The sequence below is a fragment of the Berghia stephanieae genome, chromosome 2 (genome assembly GCF_034508935.2).
Source record: "Berghia stephanieae isolate SIO BIC M18660-M18661 chromosome 2, UCSD_Bste_1.3, whole genome shotgun sequence".
Taxonomy (NCBI): Eukaryota; Metazoa; Mollusca; class Gastropoda; order Nudibranchia; family Aeolidiidae; genus Berghia; species Berghia stephanieae.
Genome location: NC_088361.1, coordinates 62,291,061 through 62,306,882, shown reverse-complemented (window position 1 = coordinate 62,306,882; position 15,822 = coordinate 62,291,061). Strand labels below are relative to the sequence as shown.

At 37.0% G+C, this 15,822-nt stretch overlaps 1 protein-coding gene across 11 annotated transcripts in view; it reads right to left on the bottom strand.

Annotated features, from left to right (window-relative positions):
- Positions 1-15,822, bottom strand: part of LOC144965293 (furin-like protease kpc-1) — a 157,915-nt gene that overhangs the window by 58,250 nt on the left and 83,843 nt on the right. For all 11 annotated transcript variants that reach the window (XM_078900494.1, XM_078900496.1, XM_078900486.1 and 8 more), the window contains exon 5: positions 7,116-7,192. In XM_078900494.1, coding sequence (XP_078756620.1) covers positions 7,116-7,192 — 77 coding nt within the window. The remainder of the gene's footprint in view (positions 1-7,115; positions 7,193-15,822) is intronic.

Below are 15,822 nucleotides of genomic sequence, written 5' to 3'. Positions count from 1 at the left end.
AAATGACGACGATAAAAATGCACAGTGCTCGTTTACCGACTCCTGAGTAATGTGATTGCTTACACAATTTAACTCACTCAACCCTAACACCGACTATATCCGTAGTTTACCCGGGTTACTTTTACACCATGCCTATTAATTACACTTTTCTGAGACTATTTACAGGCGTAGTATCAAAGCTAATGTTTTAGTTTTTGCATGTTAATGATAGTTGAATAAAACTATCTATGCACGTGCTCATTTTTAATCCTTTTTTTTCCAATTTTGAAAAGTAGCAAAAATGTCTAGGATTGAGTGAGTTAACAATAAGAAATATAACTTTTCTTTATTCTCCCCTATCTTTCATGATGATTTATTGGTCTCATTTTAGACATCAGATACGATATCTGACAAAGTAACCGCTTGCCCCAACAAGCCACAATAATGATTAAAAATCCCTAATGCTCACTGCAGTTTCACACGTAGTGTTTTCTTTTCAATCATATAAAACAATAAGTAAATAATACAACTTGTACACAATGATTAAAGTCGCATTGTACGGGTAGCGCCAGAAAAAAAAATGGAGATGTGTTTTGTGGAATTAAAAACGCATCCCAAACGCAATCTTATGGGTTAGATGCCTACGTGCCTACGTGTTCATTTCTCTCTTCTACCGGGCATGTAGTATGGGCCCAGATTCAAATTCTGCCAATTTAACTTTCTAGGTCTTTTTTTCTGACACTGCCATATTCTACCCACTCTTGATAATTATACAGGAAAATCTGTGGGCTTTTGGGACTTCATTATCCTATATATTTGCGTCCCGCATGCAAAGAACAATATCCAATATGTGTCCAAAGGGCTTTGCAAGGAGATCGAAGACAACAGCAACATTTCACATGTAGGACGAGACATGGTGTTTGTAAGGCGCTAGTACTAGTACAAGTTTTTCCCTCGACAGACAACGCTGTTACCGGCTATGCATTCCTTTAAACACCTGAATTCGTCAAGAGAGTGTCCATAAAGAGGCGTTTAAAATGACCAACCTTTGCGCCGTATAAAGCGGGACTCAACTATGGACCTAGAGGACTGAAGGCGAGTGTCATACCACAAGATCACAAAGCCGCATTAACTCACTCAACCCTAACACCGACTATATCCGTAGTTAACCCGGGTTACTTTTACCCCATGCCTATTTATTACATTTTTCTGAGAAAATTATAGGCGTAGTATCAAAGCTAATGTTTTTAATTTTTACATGTTAATGTTAGTTGAATAACATTATATATTATGCACATGCTCATTTTTAATACATTTTTTTCCAGTTGTGAAAAGTAGCAAAAATCCCTAGGATTCAGTGAGTTAATGCCAGTTCATCCTCCATACCATACCGCACACCCCCCCCCCCCCCCCCCTCTTCCCCCCTATAATTTCATACTGAAATAATATTCCGATAATAAGTATGCGAACAGGATCAACTTACCAAACTCGAATAATGAAGCTTTTCATAATAATGCAAAATGGTTACATAGCTCATGTTGTTATCCATTTTTATCCACTCCTCTCCCCCTTAACGGCGTAGGAATTCAGTCGGTAATCTCGTAAGTATCTGAGCAAATTCTACTAATAACGTCTACAGGAATCTTAGCGTTCATTTTGCTCCAATGATCAGACCAATTAATTTATTACTGATATTGATCCAGTCTGGTCCCATCGAAATCACGTCCAACTTCGGGATTTCGTGATAACTACAACGAATGATGCAACAAAGATCTGGATTCAAAACCAAGGGGGATGGGAGACAGAAAGGAAAGAATACCAAAAAAAAAGGAGAGAGATAAAGAAAAGAAAAAGAAAGAAAGAAAGAGAAGAAGGAAGGAAGAAAGAAAAGCAATTCCTCTTTTGTTTTATTCCTATTTGTGTTGCTTTTTGTGGCGTCGACGACCGAGCGATAACGTTTCTCGTCTTGTGACAAAGTAAAGCGATATTAAGCATGGTCAATGACTGACTAGGTGAGCGTGGTCGACTATCTCTCAAAACTCTACACCAGGCGTTGAGATTTTGTGTACGGCACATTATACAAACTAATCCGTGTGCGAACGAAAACATTGCTATAGGCATTGTCGCATATAGGAAGAGCTTGAGCAAATGGGCACTGCAGAAACTTGTACTGGATGAAGGTCTGTAATATCATACGGCCTGCTGGTGGGTAGGGGGAAAAGGGAGAAATGAAGAATCGTTATGCTACTGTTGGTGTTGACGATAATGGTGATAACAACGACGACAATGATGTCGGTAGTTGTGTGATTGCGAATTGATGGAAACAGTAAATGCCAGTATCAAGGCGATTTCAGATAGGGGCTCAAACCTCCGTTTATGTCAAAGATGTAAATTAACTCTAGCAGACGGAGAGGGTAAAATATTAGCAGCTTTGTAGCCGATAATGGCCCCACATTAAGATACCGAATATTGCTCGTCTTCTCGTTAAGGAAAACGCAATAGCCACAAAAATAAATTTGATTATCTCCCTTGCTTCGCAATTTTATTATTTATTTTCTATGCATTTGTAGACATGAGCAATGTTCCCATTATTGTATAATTTTAGAAAAAACTGTCCAAAAAAAAAAAAAAAGAAAAAAGATATTAAGTTTGATGATAGATAATCCCTCTTAATTGTTGTTCCATTGCTATGATGTTTTATCTTAGTTCTTAACCCTTTTAAAATCTTTATCTATTGATTATATTATGCACATCAAAATTACCGGGATTTTGATACCATGCACAGAAACAAGCTTTTGGAAATACTTCAGGAAATAGTGAACGTTGATGAACTCAGAATCATACGATTTCTACTGAGCAACACCACCATCAGTCGGAAATTGCACCGGGCCACAACTACAAAAACGGTCAAAACCAATGTAAGAACTTCACAAGGAGACAGAAGTCCGATGATGTTCGTGATATATTCAGAATGTGCACTGAAAGAAGTTAGGAGCGTCCTGCCACAACCTGTTTTAACTCACGAAGCCATAATACCCCTCTGAAATAGCTTACGCGAATGATATAGAAAATAGATATACCAATGTTGATACCGTGGGGGAAAAACGTTACAAAATCACGACCTCCTTGTAATCCCAGAAAAAAACCCGAGATTACTGTTTTGTCAAGAAAATTAGACATCTACTGGAAAAACACCCCAAAAAGATTGGATCATAGATAGGAGACAAAGAAGATGTATAGAGGCGTAAACATCAGTCAAATGCTGCACTAAACAAGCTTACAAGCGTGTGGATAGGACAGACAAGATCAAAACAATTACTAAACTCCAACTATATCTGACTCTAGTGAATTCAGTCCTACTATATAACTGCGGCACACAGCCTTTAATAAAAGCAGAGGAAGATAAGCTGGATGCATTTCCCCGTAAGCAATTGAGGAAAGTACTGAACATCCGATATCCAACTAGAATCACCCATCAATCCTTATATGAAAAAATTATTGGAAATTATTTACATTATGTCAAAATTCTGGATCAGAGATGGCGCCTTTTTGGTCATGGTATGAGACGAGATTCAAAAATCCTTGCCAATATTGCAATGACCGCGTATTTCAAAGTGTGGAAACTCATTTAGGGGAAGGTCAATAACAACTTTACCCGCCCGGCTCAACCAAGATCTAAGGACATTGGAAGATCAGCAACTAAATGTCAACACAATTGAGGATCTTCAGGCCCTGCAGACAATTGCTTCGGATCGAAAACGTTGGTTAGACCTACAGCACGACCTGGTGGAGGCAGCCACCAGTTCGATGACAGAGATGAGAAAGGCTCATAAGTCATATGCTTTTAGTTCAACATTCACTATTTCACTATTTCTGTGTAATCTTTAATGTTAAAGGTATGCAGGGAGAATTTTGCGAAACCTAATCAGGCAACTGGCGGTTAAAAACAATAACAAAAAGCTGAATGACGCTACTTCATTCATTATACCAGCAAACCGTTTCTAGCAAATCAGCAGTAACACCAATGATTATATGAAATCAGACTAAAAATATCTCTTTCTTTCCTTTTTTTTTTTTTTTTTGGGGGGGGGGGGGGGGGGGGGGGGGGAAGAAATGCGGTAAGTGGTGGGGATCAGATAGCCCAAAAGCGAACGCTGCATGTAACCGGTGAATAATGTAATAAAACAACACAATTAACATAACTGTCTCCACGAATAAGTTATAATATATAATTTTAAATAATTAGTGCCTTTTTCATTTTTAAATAAGGCTCACTTTTTCTCCCTTTTTTTTTCTTTTTGTGGAGCCGCCGGCACGACAAATAATTTAGTTGAGAGAGAAACAAAGATTTCTGTTTTTTTGTTGTTTTTTTTTTTAATCCAAAAACACCGTATCTCTTTAGGGTGACGTGCTTTCGTGTGTTCATTAAACGGCTCATTAAATCTTCATGGAAAGCCTCCAATGAAAGACGAAGTGTTTCGTGATACACAGAATGCATCGCCATAACCTTCGAGACTTCGTTGAGATTAACACCCCATTTAACACTATGCAGAGTCAAGTACTGTTTATATTGATACTCGCGGCCATCTAATTCCATGTCAACACAGTGGTCCTTTATAAATCTTGGGTTGAAGGAGGGAGGGGGGGGGGGGGGGGGGGGGAGACAGCCGCCTACGTGCCTTCAAGACATTTACGAAATACTCCTTATTATGATCAAGGAGGGGGATGAAATAAAGCGGTTTGTATAAAGATATTATTATATTATTTCAATGATGAACCGTCTTATCATTGTAAAGGGCAAATCATTCAAATGTGCATTCTGTGCCTAAATTACGATCAAATTATCAGATAATAAACACATAATAGCCATAGCGTCTTTAAGTTTAACGCCCTTTTAAACACATTTAGGCTACAAAAAGGTATATACGAATGTTATTTTATAATTAGCATTTGTGTGTATGCGTGTGTGTGTGTGTGTGTGTGTGTTGTTTTGGGGAAATGGTTATCAAGGCCTCTAACGTATCCTGTTCTTTCAAATACAATTGATTATACTAGAGATTATACTCATTTTGTTACTCACAAAGAGTAAATGGAGATTTCTTAAACTAAGGAAACCACACGATCACACTTTCAAAAATAGACAACTAAAATTATATCCTTATTTATCTATTTAAAAAAAAAAACATTCAAAAAATATAATTTTAAAAAGCACGCCCCAAAAAATAGTGGAAATTAATAACTCCTTGGAAGTGAGTATGTAAACCAGTCCTTCGGAGGACTAATAATTAATAAGTTAAAAAAAAATAATTCAAAAAATATAATTCTAAAAAGCACGCCCCAAAAAATAGTGGAAATTAATAACTCCTTGGAAGTGAGTATGTAAACCAGTCCTTCGCAGGACTAATAATTAATAAGTTTTAAAAAAAAATAATTCAAAAAATATAATTCTAAAAAGCACGCCCCAAAAAATAGTGGAAATTAATAACTCCTTGGAAGTGAGTATGTAAACCAGTCCTTCGGAGGACTAATAATTAATAAGTTACATATTGAATTATAAGATGGCAAAACTATTTTAGTAGCAGGATGTATAGGCAGATTCTTAACATTGCTGGACGTAAAAGAGCGAGGAAGAATTCTCTATATTGAGATCCAGCATATATTTAGAATAGAAAATAAGATGCCATCACTCTGATACCAGAATATAAATTACACGAGGAATGTACCCAGTCCTCCGGAAGAGTGGTTTTACACTTCCCATGAGATTGGAAGCAGTTTTTTTTTTGACATCGCACTTTTGTTCCCTATTAATGATTCCAGTCAGGGTCTATGCAAAATAAAATAAAATAAAAATAGATTGTTTCATTCTAGGACAGGTGAGAAGGGACAACAAACAAGGTAATCCTGGAGAGAGAGAGAGAGAGAGAGAGAGAGAGAGAGAGAGAGAGAGAGAGAGAGAGAGAGAGAGAGAGAGAGAGAGAGAGTGAGAGAGAGAGAAAGAGAGAGAGAGAAAGAGAGAGAGAGAGAGAGGAGAGGAGAGAGAGAGAGAGAGAGAGAGAGAGAGAGAGAGAGAGAGGGAGAGAGAGAGAGAGAGAGTCTGCCAACTACCAAAACTGGATCGTATCTAATACATGGTTCAAAATGTAACGCCTTGATTAGAAAAAAAAAAACAACCTAAAAAACCCCCAAAAAACAACTAAACCAAGCAATCCGAATAGTCTTCTCATGCATTTTCTCTATTTATTGAAGCATAACAGTCGTGATGAAAAAGATATTTTAAACTACTAAATAAATTATGAAATTAAGCAAATGATTTGTAAATAATCGATAATCTAAGGGGTCGCATTAAACAAAAATTTAACTAAATTACGAGTATCTGAAAACGAAAAAGGAGAATAAATCCATCCTAAGCCGTAAACCATGCCTCTTCGGATATTTGTGATATCCGGACTATAGAGGCCGCAATTACGGAATGTCACAAATTGTATTAATATAGTATACCATAGAAGAACAAATAATTTCAATATCAGATAGCATATGAACGTAAAAACACCATACTAAAAAAACAAAAAACAAATAGAAACAAATAAAAAGCAAATCATTTGGTAAAAGTAACGATTTATTAACCAGAATACGGTGATGTTCGTTTGCCCAGAAGTGTGTATTAAATTGTTGGGGTTTCAGCGAACACAAAAACACACAAACACATAATGTGGGTAGTTGTGCTGGGCTGGGCGGTTTAATTTGTTTGTTTGTTTGTTTGTTGCTTTAGGTCTCTTCCAACACAATTGAGGTTATATGAGAGACCGCTGAAACAAAAACACAAGCAATCTAACACTAACAAAAATAGTACAAATGTAAATCAAAATCATAACCTAAAGATATCATAAGCTAAATTATAAATAACCAAGAACAAATAGGCAGAAGATTTAAAGAAAAAAAAATCTCCTGTCAAAAATACAATCACAAACCAAAGAAGCAGGATAGGCTAGTAAAGAGAAGAAGAAACGACATCACTATCGGATCGTACACCCATGCGAACATCATAGGTATACGATTCAAGGGTGATGCTCCCATCCAACCACCCGCTGGGCGGTTTTAATTAAAAGTTACTTTTACCAATAATTTTAGATGCTCACCTGTTTTCATTGTACAAATCATATCGTGGCTGAGGGTCAGGGTCATGGCCGTTGACGTCATAGCTTGCATCTGGGTCCTGAAACGAAAGAGGAGAGTCAATTTATCAACAGGGCAAAATCGATAATCGTAACATCGGACTAAAGTGTTTTCATTCATTGAATCGCAGCTCTCATTCCCCCCTCCCTCCAATAAATACACAGCGACAACTAGCATTACTGGAGTTATTTTCTTTAAATACAATACACCCACCCAGTGCTTGGTCTTCCAGCTTCCTGTTTTATATTATGTTCTAAGGCCCTAGTAGTTCCAAGATAATCAAACGGATAAAGGAGCAACCGCGATGGAGTACAATAGGGGAAAAAATATGGAGACCTTTCATCAATATCATCACCACAATCACCATTATCAGCATCATCATCTTTGTCATTATGTAACCATCATCACCACTTACTACCACAGTAATCACCATCGTTGAACATTTTCTTAAAAGAGAAAATATTCATGTAGTTGATTGTGAAAAGATACTACCTTATTATTCTAACGGCAGTAAATTCTACCCCCCCCCCCCCCCAATATAATAAAACAAAAAACAAAGATTAATGGGATGAGATTCGAACCAGTGTCCGAGAGAAAGAGTTTCAGTCAGTACACTTTTAAAAATCCACCAATCAAAATTTTGACAACATATTCCAGAGTGTGAGCGCTTCAGTCTCCATTATCAGCACTGTCATCATCGTCGTCATCTTCATTGTAATTATTCTCGTAATCATTGTCATCATCATCATCATCACAGAACACCACTATCACAGTGATCGTCATAATTGAATGTTTTTTGGTGTGTGTGTGTGTGTGTTGTTTTTAGTTTGTCATTTATTTATTTTGGATTTTTTTAAAAAACGGACAGTATTCTTGTGATTGATTATCAACACACATTATTCTAACGGCAGTAATTTCTAATCTCTCTCTCTCTCTCTCTCTCTCTCTCTCTCTCTCTCTCTCTCTCTCTCTCTCTCTCTCTCTCTCTCTCTCTCCTCAGTTAAAAAAAAGTGTTGTTACGGGATTTGAACCCGTGTCTGAGGAAAGGGGTGTAGCAAGTAGACTATTTTTTAATCCACCAATCACAATTTTGACAACATATTCCAGATTGTATGCACTTCAGTCTCTAATCGTTTCCTTACAGACACTTTATAATGCCATGGCAATTTGAAAAACATGTACCTTAAAAGTTTGGCCACAATAATCGTCCTTCAATTATCTGTCGATTTAAATCAACCTTTTGGAAAAAAAACTCTCAAACCTGGGACTTCTATATATTTTATCAGCCAGCCGTAGCTGTTTACAAAGTATCTCTCGGGTTTTCTTAATTTTCTTGCCTAATCATCGTCATCTTCATCATCATCATCATCATCATCATCATCATCATCATCATCATCATCACCATCATGCACATATAAACATGTAATTTTTTAAATTCTTGTTTATTTACAATAGTATGATTATGTTGGATTTGTTAATTAGTGATTATGTATTGACTTGTGTTCTGAATTGGCAAACAGCCAAAAATAAGTTTGAATTGAAATCGAATTGTTATCATTTCTATTACGGTAGATGTACCACCCCACGCCAATGATGTGACTTTCTAGGATAATAACAATTACTGCTCTCCCAAACAAAAACTGAGCTAAATAAAACAGACAATGGATCGAATTCCCTGACGATGGAATGGAATTACAAGATAATACAGTAATAATCTAATAAATTACACTAATACTACATAATGTGGTCAAATCTTCGTGCCAGTGAAAGTAGGTCAATGCGGAACAATGATGATGTGAAAGAAAATAAAGATATCTAATTCAGGACAAATGGATATTTATGAATGGATGTAGGGAATAATATTATAATAATAATAGCAAGCTGATCGATGGGGAACGCTGACGATATTATTATAATTATAATTTACGACCTACAGATTTCGGTTTGTTTGAGTGTACAACAACGAACTACGCGATGATAACTATCCTTTAAAGTGACATCGGACAGGCCTGATTAATTAAAAGTATGCGTACTGCTGGAAACAATTGAGATGGAAATGTATTATACGAGATGATATGACACATCAGTGAATGAATTATTGGAAGAATGGATTTATAAAAAGTCTTATTGAGTGAGTGAGAAATAATAATGTGGTTTAAGTGAAAAATGATTTAAAAAATGGAAGTGGAGAAGGAGGAGGAGGAAGAGGGGGAAGGAGGAGGAAGAGGGGGATGCGGAGGAGGAGGAGGAGGAAGAGGGGGAGGAGGAGGAAGAGGGGGAGGAGGAGGAAGAGGGGGATGCGGAGGAGGAGGAGGAGGAGGAGGAGGAGGATAGGAGGAAGTGTTTGACGGAGTCAAAGTAGCACCTATGTATATACTATAATATAGTTGTTGATAACCTCGATAGATAGTTGGGATAGAAAAATAAGATTGATTACAGATGTCGACTGGGGTTTTAACGCATTTACTCAATCTACCACATGTCATTTTAATAATAATTATCAAGTGATTAAGAATCCATTGACAGTTGAAATAGGTACCAAAGACTTTTAAGTATTCATAATATGATATTTGCATCGATATAGTTTTATCTTAAAATTGAAATTAAAATTAAGAACCAAAAAAATAAAATAAATAAATAAAATAAAAAAAGACGAAAAAAAAAATAGAAAGAAAGAAAGAAAGAAAAAGAAAGACAAATAAAGAGAGAGAGAAAACACCGCTGTCCACATGCTAAGAGGCTGATACTAAGTCAATCAATGCATTCCAAAATAAAATCAGATAAATTGATGCATGACAATTGGTTGAACTCCAGACTGTGATGAAAAATCAAATACATGATTGTAGTACTTTTTTGTTTGATAGACTTGAGTCAATCGAAAAAAAAAAAAAGATTTAATTTCGGAGGAAGCAAGTATTATAAGTTCCTAATCGATCTCCAAACATTCTATGTGGAGAGGCAGGGATTAATAACATGACGAATCTAATCATCATTTCAAAACGTAGATAGAAGAGAGAGAGAAAAGGGATCAAGTCGATATCCAGACACCCTGGGGATGTTACTCCAAACTTGACGCCAGTGGATGAGAGTCAATAATTCATTAATATTATGACAAAGCAGCATCAACCTAAGAAAGCTATTATATCGCGGTAAGACGGCTGTGTGCATAATACACGATAACACGCAATGCGGGATTTGTCCAAGAGGTATCCGGTATAAATAAAAGAGAAGATACTGATATAATACCTGCAACTGAGAAAACGTCCTGGAATCATTGGACCTCATGTTTGTATTAGCCCGGTGGGAATACAATACCTTTTCATTGTTAAAAAAAAAAAAGAAGAGGAAAACAAAAAGATCGTTGCGTTTCCTGAGCGAGCAATGGAACGGCAACGGAGACAATTACTACAGCTTGAGTTACAAGAGAATAAACAAAGGCGGTGCCAGCTAATAAAATGTTAGTGGGTCATCACATCTGCAGGGGGAAAAAAGAAAAACAAATTTGGACAGGAAAACCTCTTGAAAAAGTCATTTCCTCGCAAAGATTGAACAAAAAAAAAAGAAAAAGAGAAGAAGAAGAACGGTATATGGAAAAAGTCATTATTTTAAACGTCGTGTAACTTGTCAAGAGAACTTACACGAGTTGTATTATTACATAGATATTACTTTTCGTTGAAATTGCGATTAGGCATTCTTAATGTTCCAATCTCTGGTTGTATTGAATTTTTCATTTATTTTTTGTTTGTTTGTTTCAAGTAATATACGAAAACAATAAAATAAACTAATCTTTTTTTAAAAAGACATTTGGATATGCATTCCCTTGCACAATGTTTCATGATCAATGTAACTTTGATCTACCTTAGGTATTGATATGCAGGTGTTTCCTGTCTCAGTTAACACCTGAATCGGTGGGGTTCCGAGACAGATGTACCAAGAGAGACGTATTAATTCTTTAAAAGGTGGAAAAGGAGTAAAACACAAGTAAAACAGATCAGGGCTTTGACGGGATGTACATCCTTCATCCATCCATCCATTCACTTTGAGGGGTGATGGGGTGATGGTGCCGGAAAAAAGCTATCACACGTTGGTAAGTGTTATAAGTACTCGACGTATCGGAGCAAAGTAGGCCGAAGAAAAATGTAGAAAATAAATATAATAAAACAACTCTGGTTCTTTGTACCAGAGGGGGTGGGGGGGGGGGGGGGGGGGGGGGGGGGGGGGGGGGGGGAGGTTGTATAAGGATTGATCACTGGCCATAATCATTGCCAATGCCAGCAACTTATGATTCACGAGAAGGGGAAAGAATCATTTATGGATCTCAAACGCTTCCGATTCGACATTCCAAAACAAAACAAAATTTACATATTTCAAAACGCTTTGACATTTGAGATGATTGTTGTTACGTTTCTACAAGTCAATCACCGCTACGTGCTCTTACTGAGGGGAAATAATACACGGTGACTTCTTTTTAGAAAATTAAATGTTGGTTAAAGTACAAATGTTTAAAAACCGAAAAGTTTAGACCAAAACTACAAAAAAGAAAAGTAGGGGATAGACAAGTTTCAAGGATGTGATATAAAAAAATGAATAACTTACTGAACTTAAATACTTCTAGCTTGCTTGGGCCCTTCACTCCTACTTGGAGCATATCATAGGCAGAACATACTCATCTGTCAGCCTGGTGCATGTGCTAACGACATATACTCTCTATCTTATCAGGCTGTCGGCTCTTTTCCGCAGTCTGATTATTTTTCTATGAGTAGCTTCCTTTTTAAAAATCCATCTAAGGCTGGTTCGGAGCCCTCCTCTTTTCCGGAATAAACTTCATAAAAAGTACAGATGAAACTGCTCCGATCTGATAATAGCTTTCATTATGTTCTAAATTACGACTGATAACGAGGGCATAGACGACAAACGCATATGTGTCCAATTATGAAATGTTTCTAGGAGCTGAATCATTATTGCCAGCAGACAATTACCAAGCGGTCATCGTATGGCCAGTCCTAAACCAAAACAACTGGTACATCCCGGACTTTATGGGGACGCGGTATTCTGTAGAATGTCCCACCTGATTCCAGACCGATAAATATTTACAGGTAAAGGTCGCATTCATTCTATTATCTGCCTAGGATGTGATGAAGTAAACGCATTGTCTGGATGGACACCTGCTTTATGTTTGTCGGGGAAAAGAGCAAACATCCATTCCTACCTCCTTGTCAATGAAATCTCCCACTTGAAAAAGAATCAGAATATGTGATGTGTGCCTTCTCTCAACTTGTTTATGTCTGGAAGCAGGTGGGTCGGGAGGTGTGTTAGAAAATAAAACTGTTGACCTAGGCTATAAAGGCAGTGCAGTCGACTCCAAACTCCCTTTTTCTAAATTCAACCGTTCTTACGTGCATTGTTGAAACAATAAGGAATACTCTTTTTTTTTTTTCAATTTTGATTGGCGAAGAAATGATTCATGCATAATATACCAGCCATTTACAGGTTTAACGTTATATTGCCGAGCGTTTTTTGAAATAAATAAAATATTATCAAATTCATAATCTTGTAGTAGCTCTAGTTTAACCCAATGTTTGTTGGAGTATTGTTATGTTAGAGGTTTTAAAATTTTAATACCCTTATAAAATGATTTGAATAAAAATCACAGTAAACATTAAATTCCATTCATGAGGCAAGTTAGATGTCTAAATCATAAAGTATAACAAACTCGAATGGAATGTATGCATCAAAATGATAATGGATAATCGGGTTGTGTAAAGTCTACCCCCCCCCCCCCCCCCTCCCTTTTTTTTCTTTTAATCTTTTACTTCATTATCCCCCCCCCCCCCCCCCCCCCCCCCCCCCCCCCCCCCCCCCCCCCCCCCCCCCCCCCCCCCCCCCCCCCCCCCCCCACACACACACATACTCCCACACAAACGTACTCTCTCTTTATTTTGTCCTGAATAATAACTGGGCTAAAAAGTAGATCTCAGTAATGATTAATACATTCAGTGCTTTTTCGCGAGCATTACAAATAAAATGTTTATCTTTCAAAGCTCTCCATCAACATTGGGACGATAACACGAAGCACTGACTTGCATCATCCCGTACGCTTCAACAGCAAAAAGTAAGGCAATGACCTATGGGATTTACGAGGCAAGCGTCATCGTCTACTTTCGATTTATCCCTCGACGTAATAATAAAAAATGTATTCACGAAATTTACGTGCAGATTGGCCTGACCTTGTTTGCAGTTACATCTCTAAACGCATTTTGGTGTCTTGGGAAAGGCTTAACAAGTTGACTAAAACGTTGTTATAGAATATTTTTGTTCGATTGCTGCTGTGTTTGAAGTTTATTTTAATTCATTTTGTTTGCTTTTATCATCACCAGCACCACCACTACCACCATCATTTTTTTTCAGCAGCATAATCAATATCACTACCATTGTTATCACCACCAATATAAAATTCATAATCGTTGCCGTTTATAGTAATAATAATAATAATAATAATAATAATAATAATAATAATAATAATAATAATAATAATAATAATAATAATAATAATAATAATAATAATAATAATAATAATAATAATAATAATAATAGATCTTTATTGTCCATAAATATGACATTGAACAGATATTTCACTCCTACTTATTTTCTCTCTCTCTCTTTCTCTCTCTCTCTCTCTCTCTCTCTCTCTCTCTCTCTCTCTCTCTCTCTCTCTCTCTCTCTCGTAAAAGATGTATTTGATCAATAGTATACTAAAAATATTAAAAAACAAAACGAAAACGAAACAAAACAAAACAATAACAGACAAAAAAAAAAATTATATACAAAAGAAAGAAAAAAAACCAATGTATATCTGAAAACAATATATATCATTTTTTTTAAATCATAAAAGTACCACTGTTGAAATTGTCTTGATACAAAATCAACATTATAGATCTCGTCTTTTTAACACACCAATTGTAGGCCCCCATCAAGCCACCAATATTAACCCCCCCCCCCCCCCCCAAAAACAAAAACAAAAAAAACAAAACAAAAACAAAAACAAAAAACAAGAAAAAAAACAAAACAAAAAAAACAAAAAACAAACAAAATACAAAACAAAACAATAACAACAACTGACGGAATCGATATTGCATTAAATCCATTATATACTATACACATCGACTGCTGTTCACAATCATCCAAGTATCGAGACGGAGTAACAAATTTCCAAGATTTGCAAAACTAGGCCCGGATTAAAACAGTGTTCGTTTTACCGCTGCAATCCACCTAGGTACACCTTCTCCCACCTTTTACCTTTCCAGATCAATCATTTTTTCGCAGTGTGTGGCAGGGGTTACTTGGTTTATCCATCCCTTCCTTCCAAGATAATAGGTTTTTAATGCGTAAAATGCAAGCCTTTAATCAATAAGGTGGTTTTCCCCTCAACATTTCATTTCAAGCCCCCCCCCCTCCCCCCCCCTCTCTCTCTCTCTCTCTCTCTCTCTCTCGCTCTCTCTCTCTCTCTCTCTCTCTCTCTCTCTCTCTCTCTCTCTCTTTCTCTCTCTAATAAAAAGCCGGCAATACCCTCATCCACGCGTAAACCCATCTTTCTACATTCCTACTTACTAACCTACCAACCTATATGTCTATTTATCTTTCTAAATATATTTTTTTAAAATCTATCTGTACATAATATGTCTATCTACGTATACCAAATCTATATCAAGAGTAAAACAATCTCACAGACATTATACAAATGAAGCATGAGTCTATCTAGAGTTTTGAAGCGTAGAAACAATTGCTCGCCACTCTTGGATTCGACCGGGGGTCCCGTTAGCTCAGTTGGTAGAGCACTCGCTTCACAAGCAAAGGGACCGAGATCGATCCCGGGTGCAGTCGATATTTTTTTCTTGATCCCCCTGTCCACCCAGCAGTGATTGGGTAGCTAGGCCTGATGGATCTGGCCGAAAGTACTTTGCGATAGACTAGCGTCCTATCCAAAGGGTAGCAAGCAATTGCTATTGTCAGTTTCACGCTATAGAAACCGGGATAAACTCAGGCTCCATGGGCCTATGGCTCTGAAGGACGACTTGGATTCGACCACTGGTCTATTCCACAACATATTCCATCAGAGCAAATATTAAACCCAGACCACAGATAGATACGAAAGGTGAACCAGAAGAGAAAATTAATGCCAACGGATTCGAAATTGTTGGGCGTGAGTTGACTGTAAATTTGGACAACGCAATACCATTGTTTGTTGCCAAACTAAATTTCACTGGTCAATCGGAGAATCTAAATCCCATTGACCTACTCAACCATAGCTCTCATAGTATTATGTACTCAAATCCGCAATCATTCGCCACCACCCAAAGTATAAATCTTCGAAATGGCTTCAAATTCCTGTCGGTGACAGACAATAACACATGCCGCCCACCTTTAAAATAACACGCGTGGTGTAAAGTTATCCGAAACGCTTAGCATTTTAAACAAACTTGTTCAACGTTTCGCCATTACCTGGGCCCACCTGGAAAAAATCTGGTTTCTAGGAAATGACTACAGAGGTAACGGTATTAAATTTAGGAGAGAAGATTGATATTCACATTTTCACGTATGAATTGCATCCACTGACAATTTTATCCGTGGTCAAAAGTTTAAAAAAAAAATTACATGATGAACTGTTTCCAA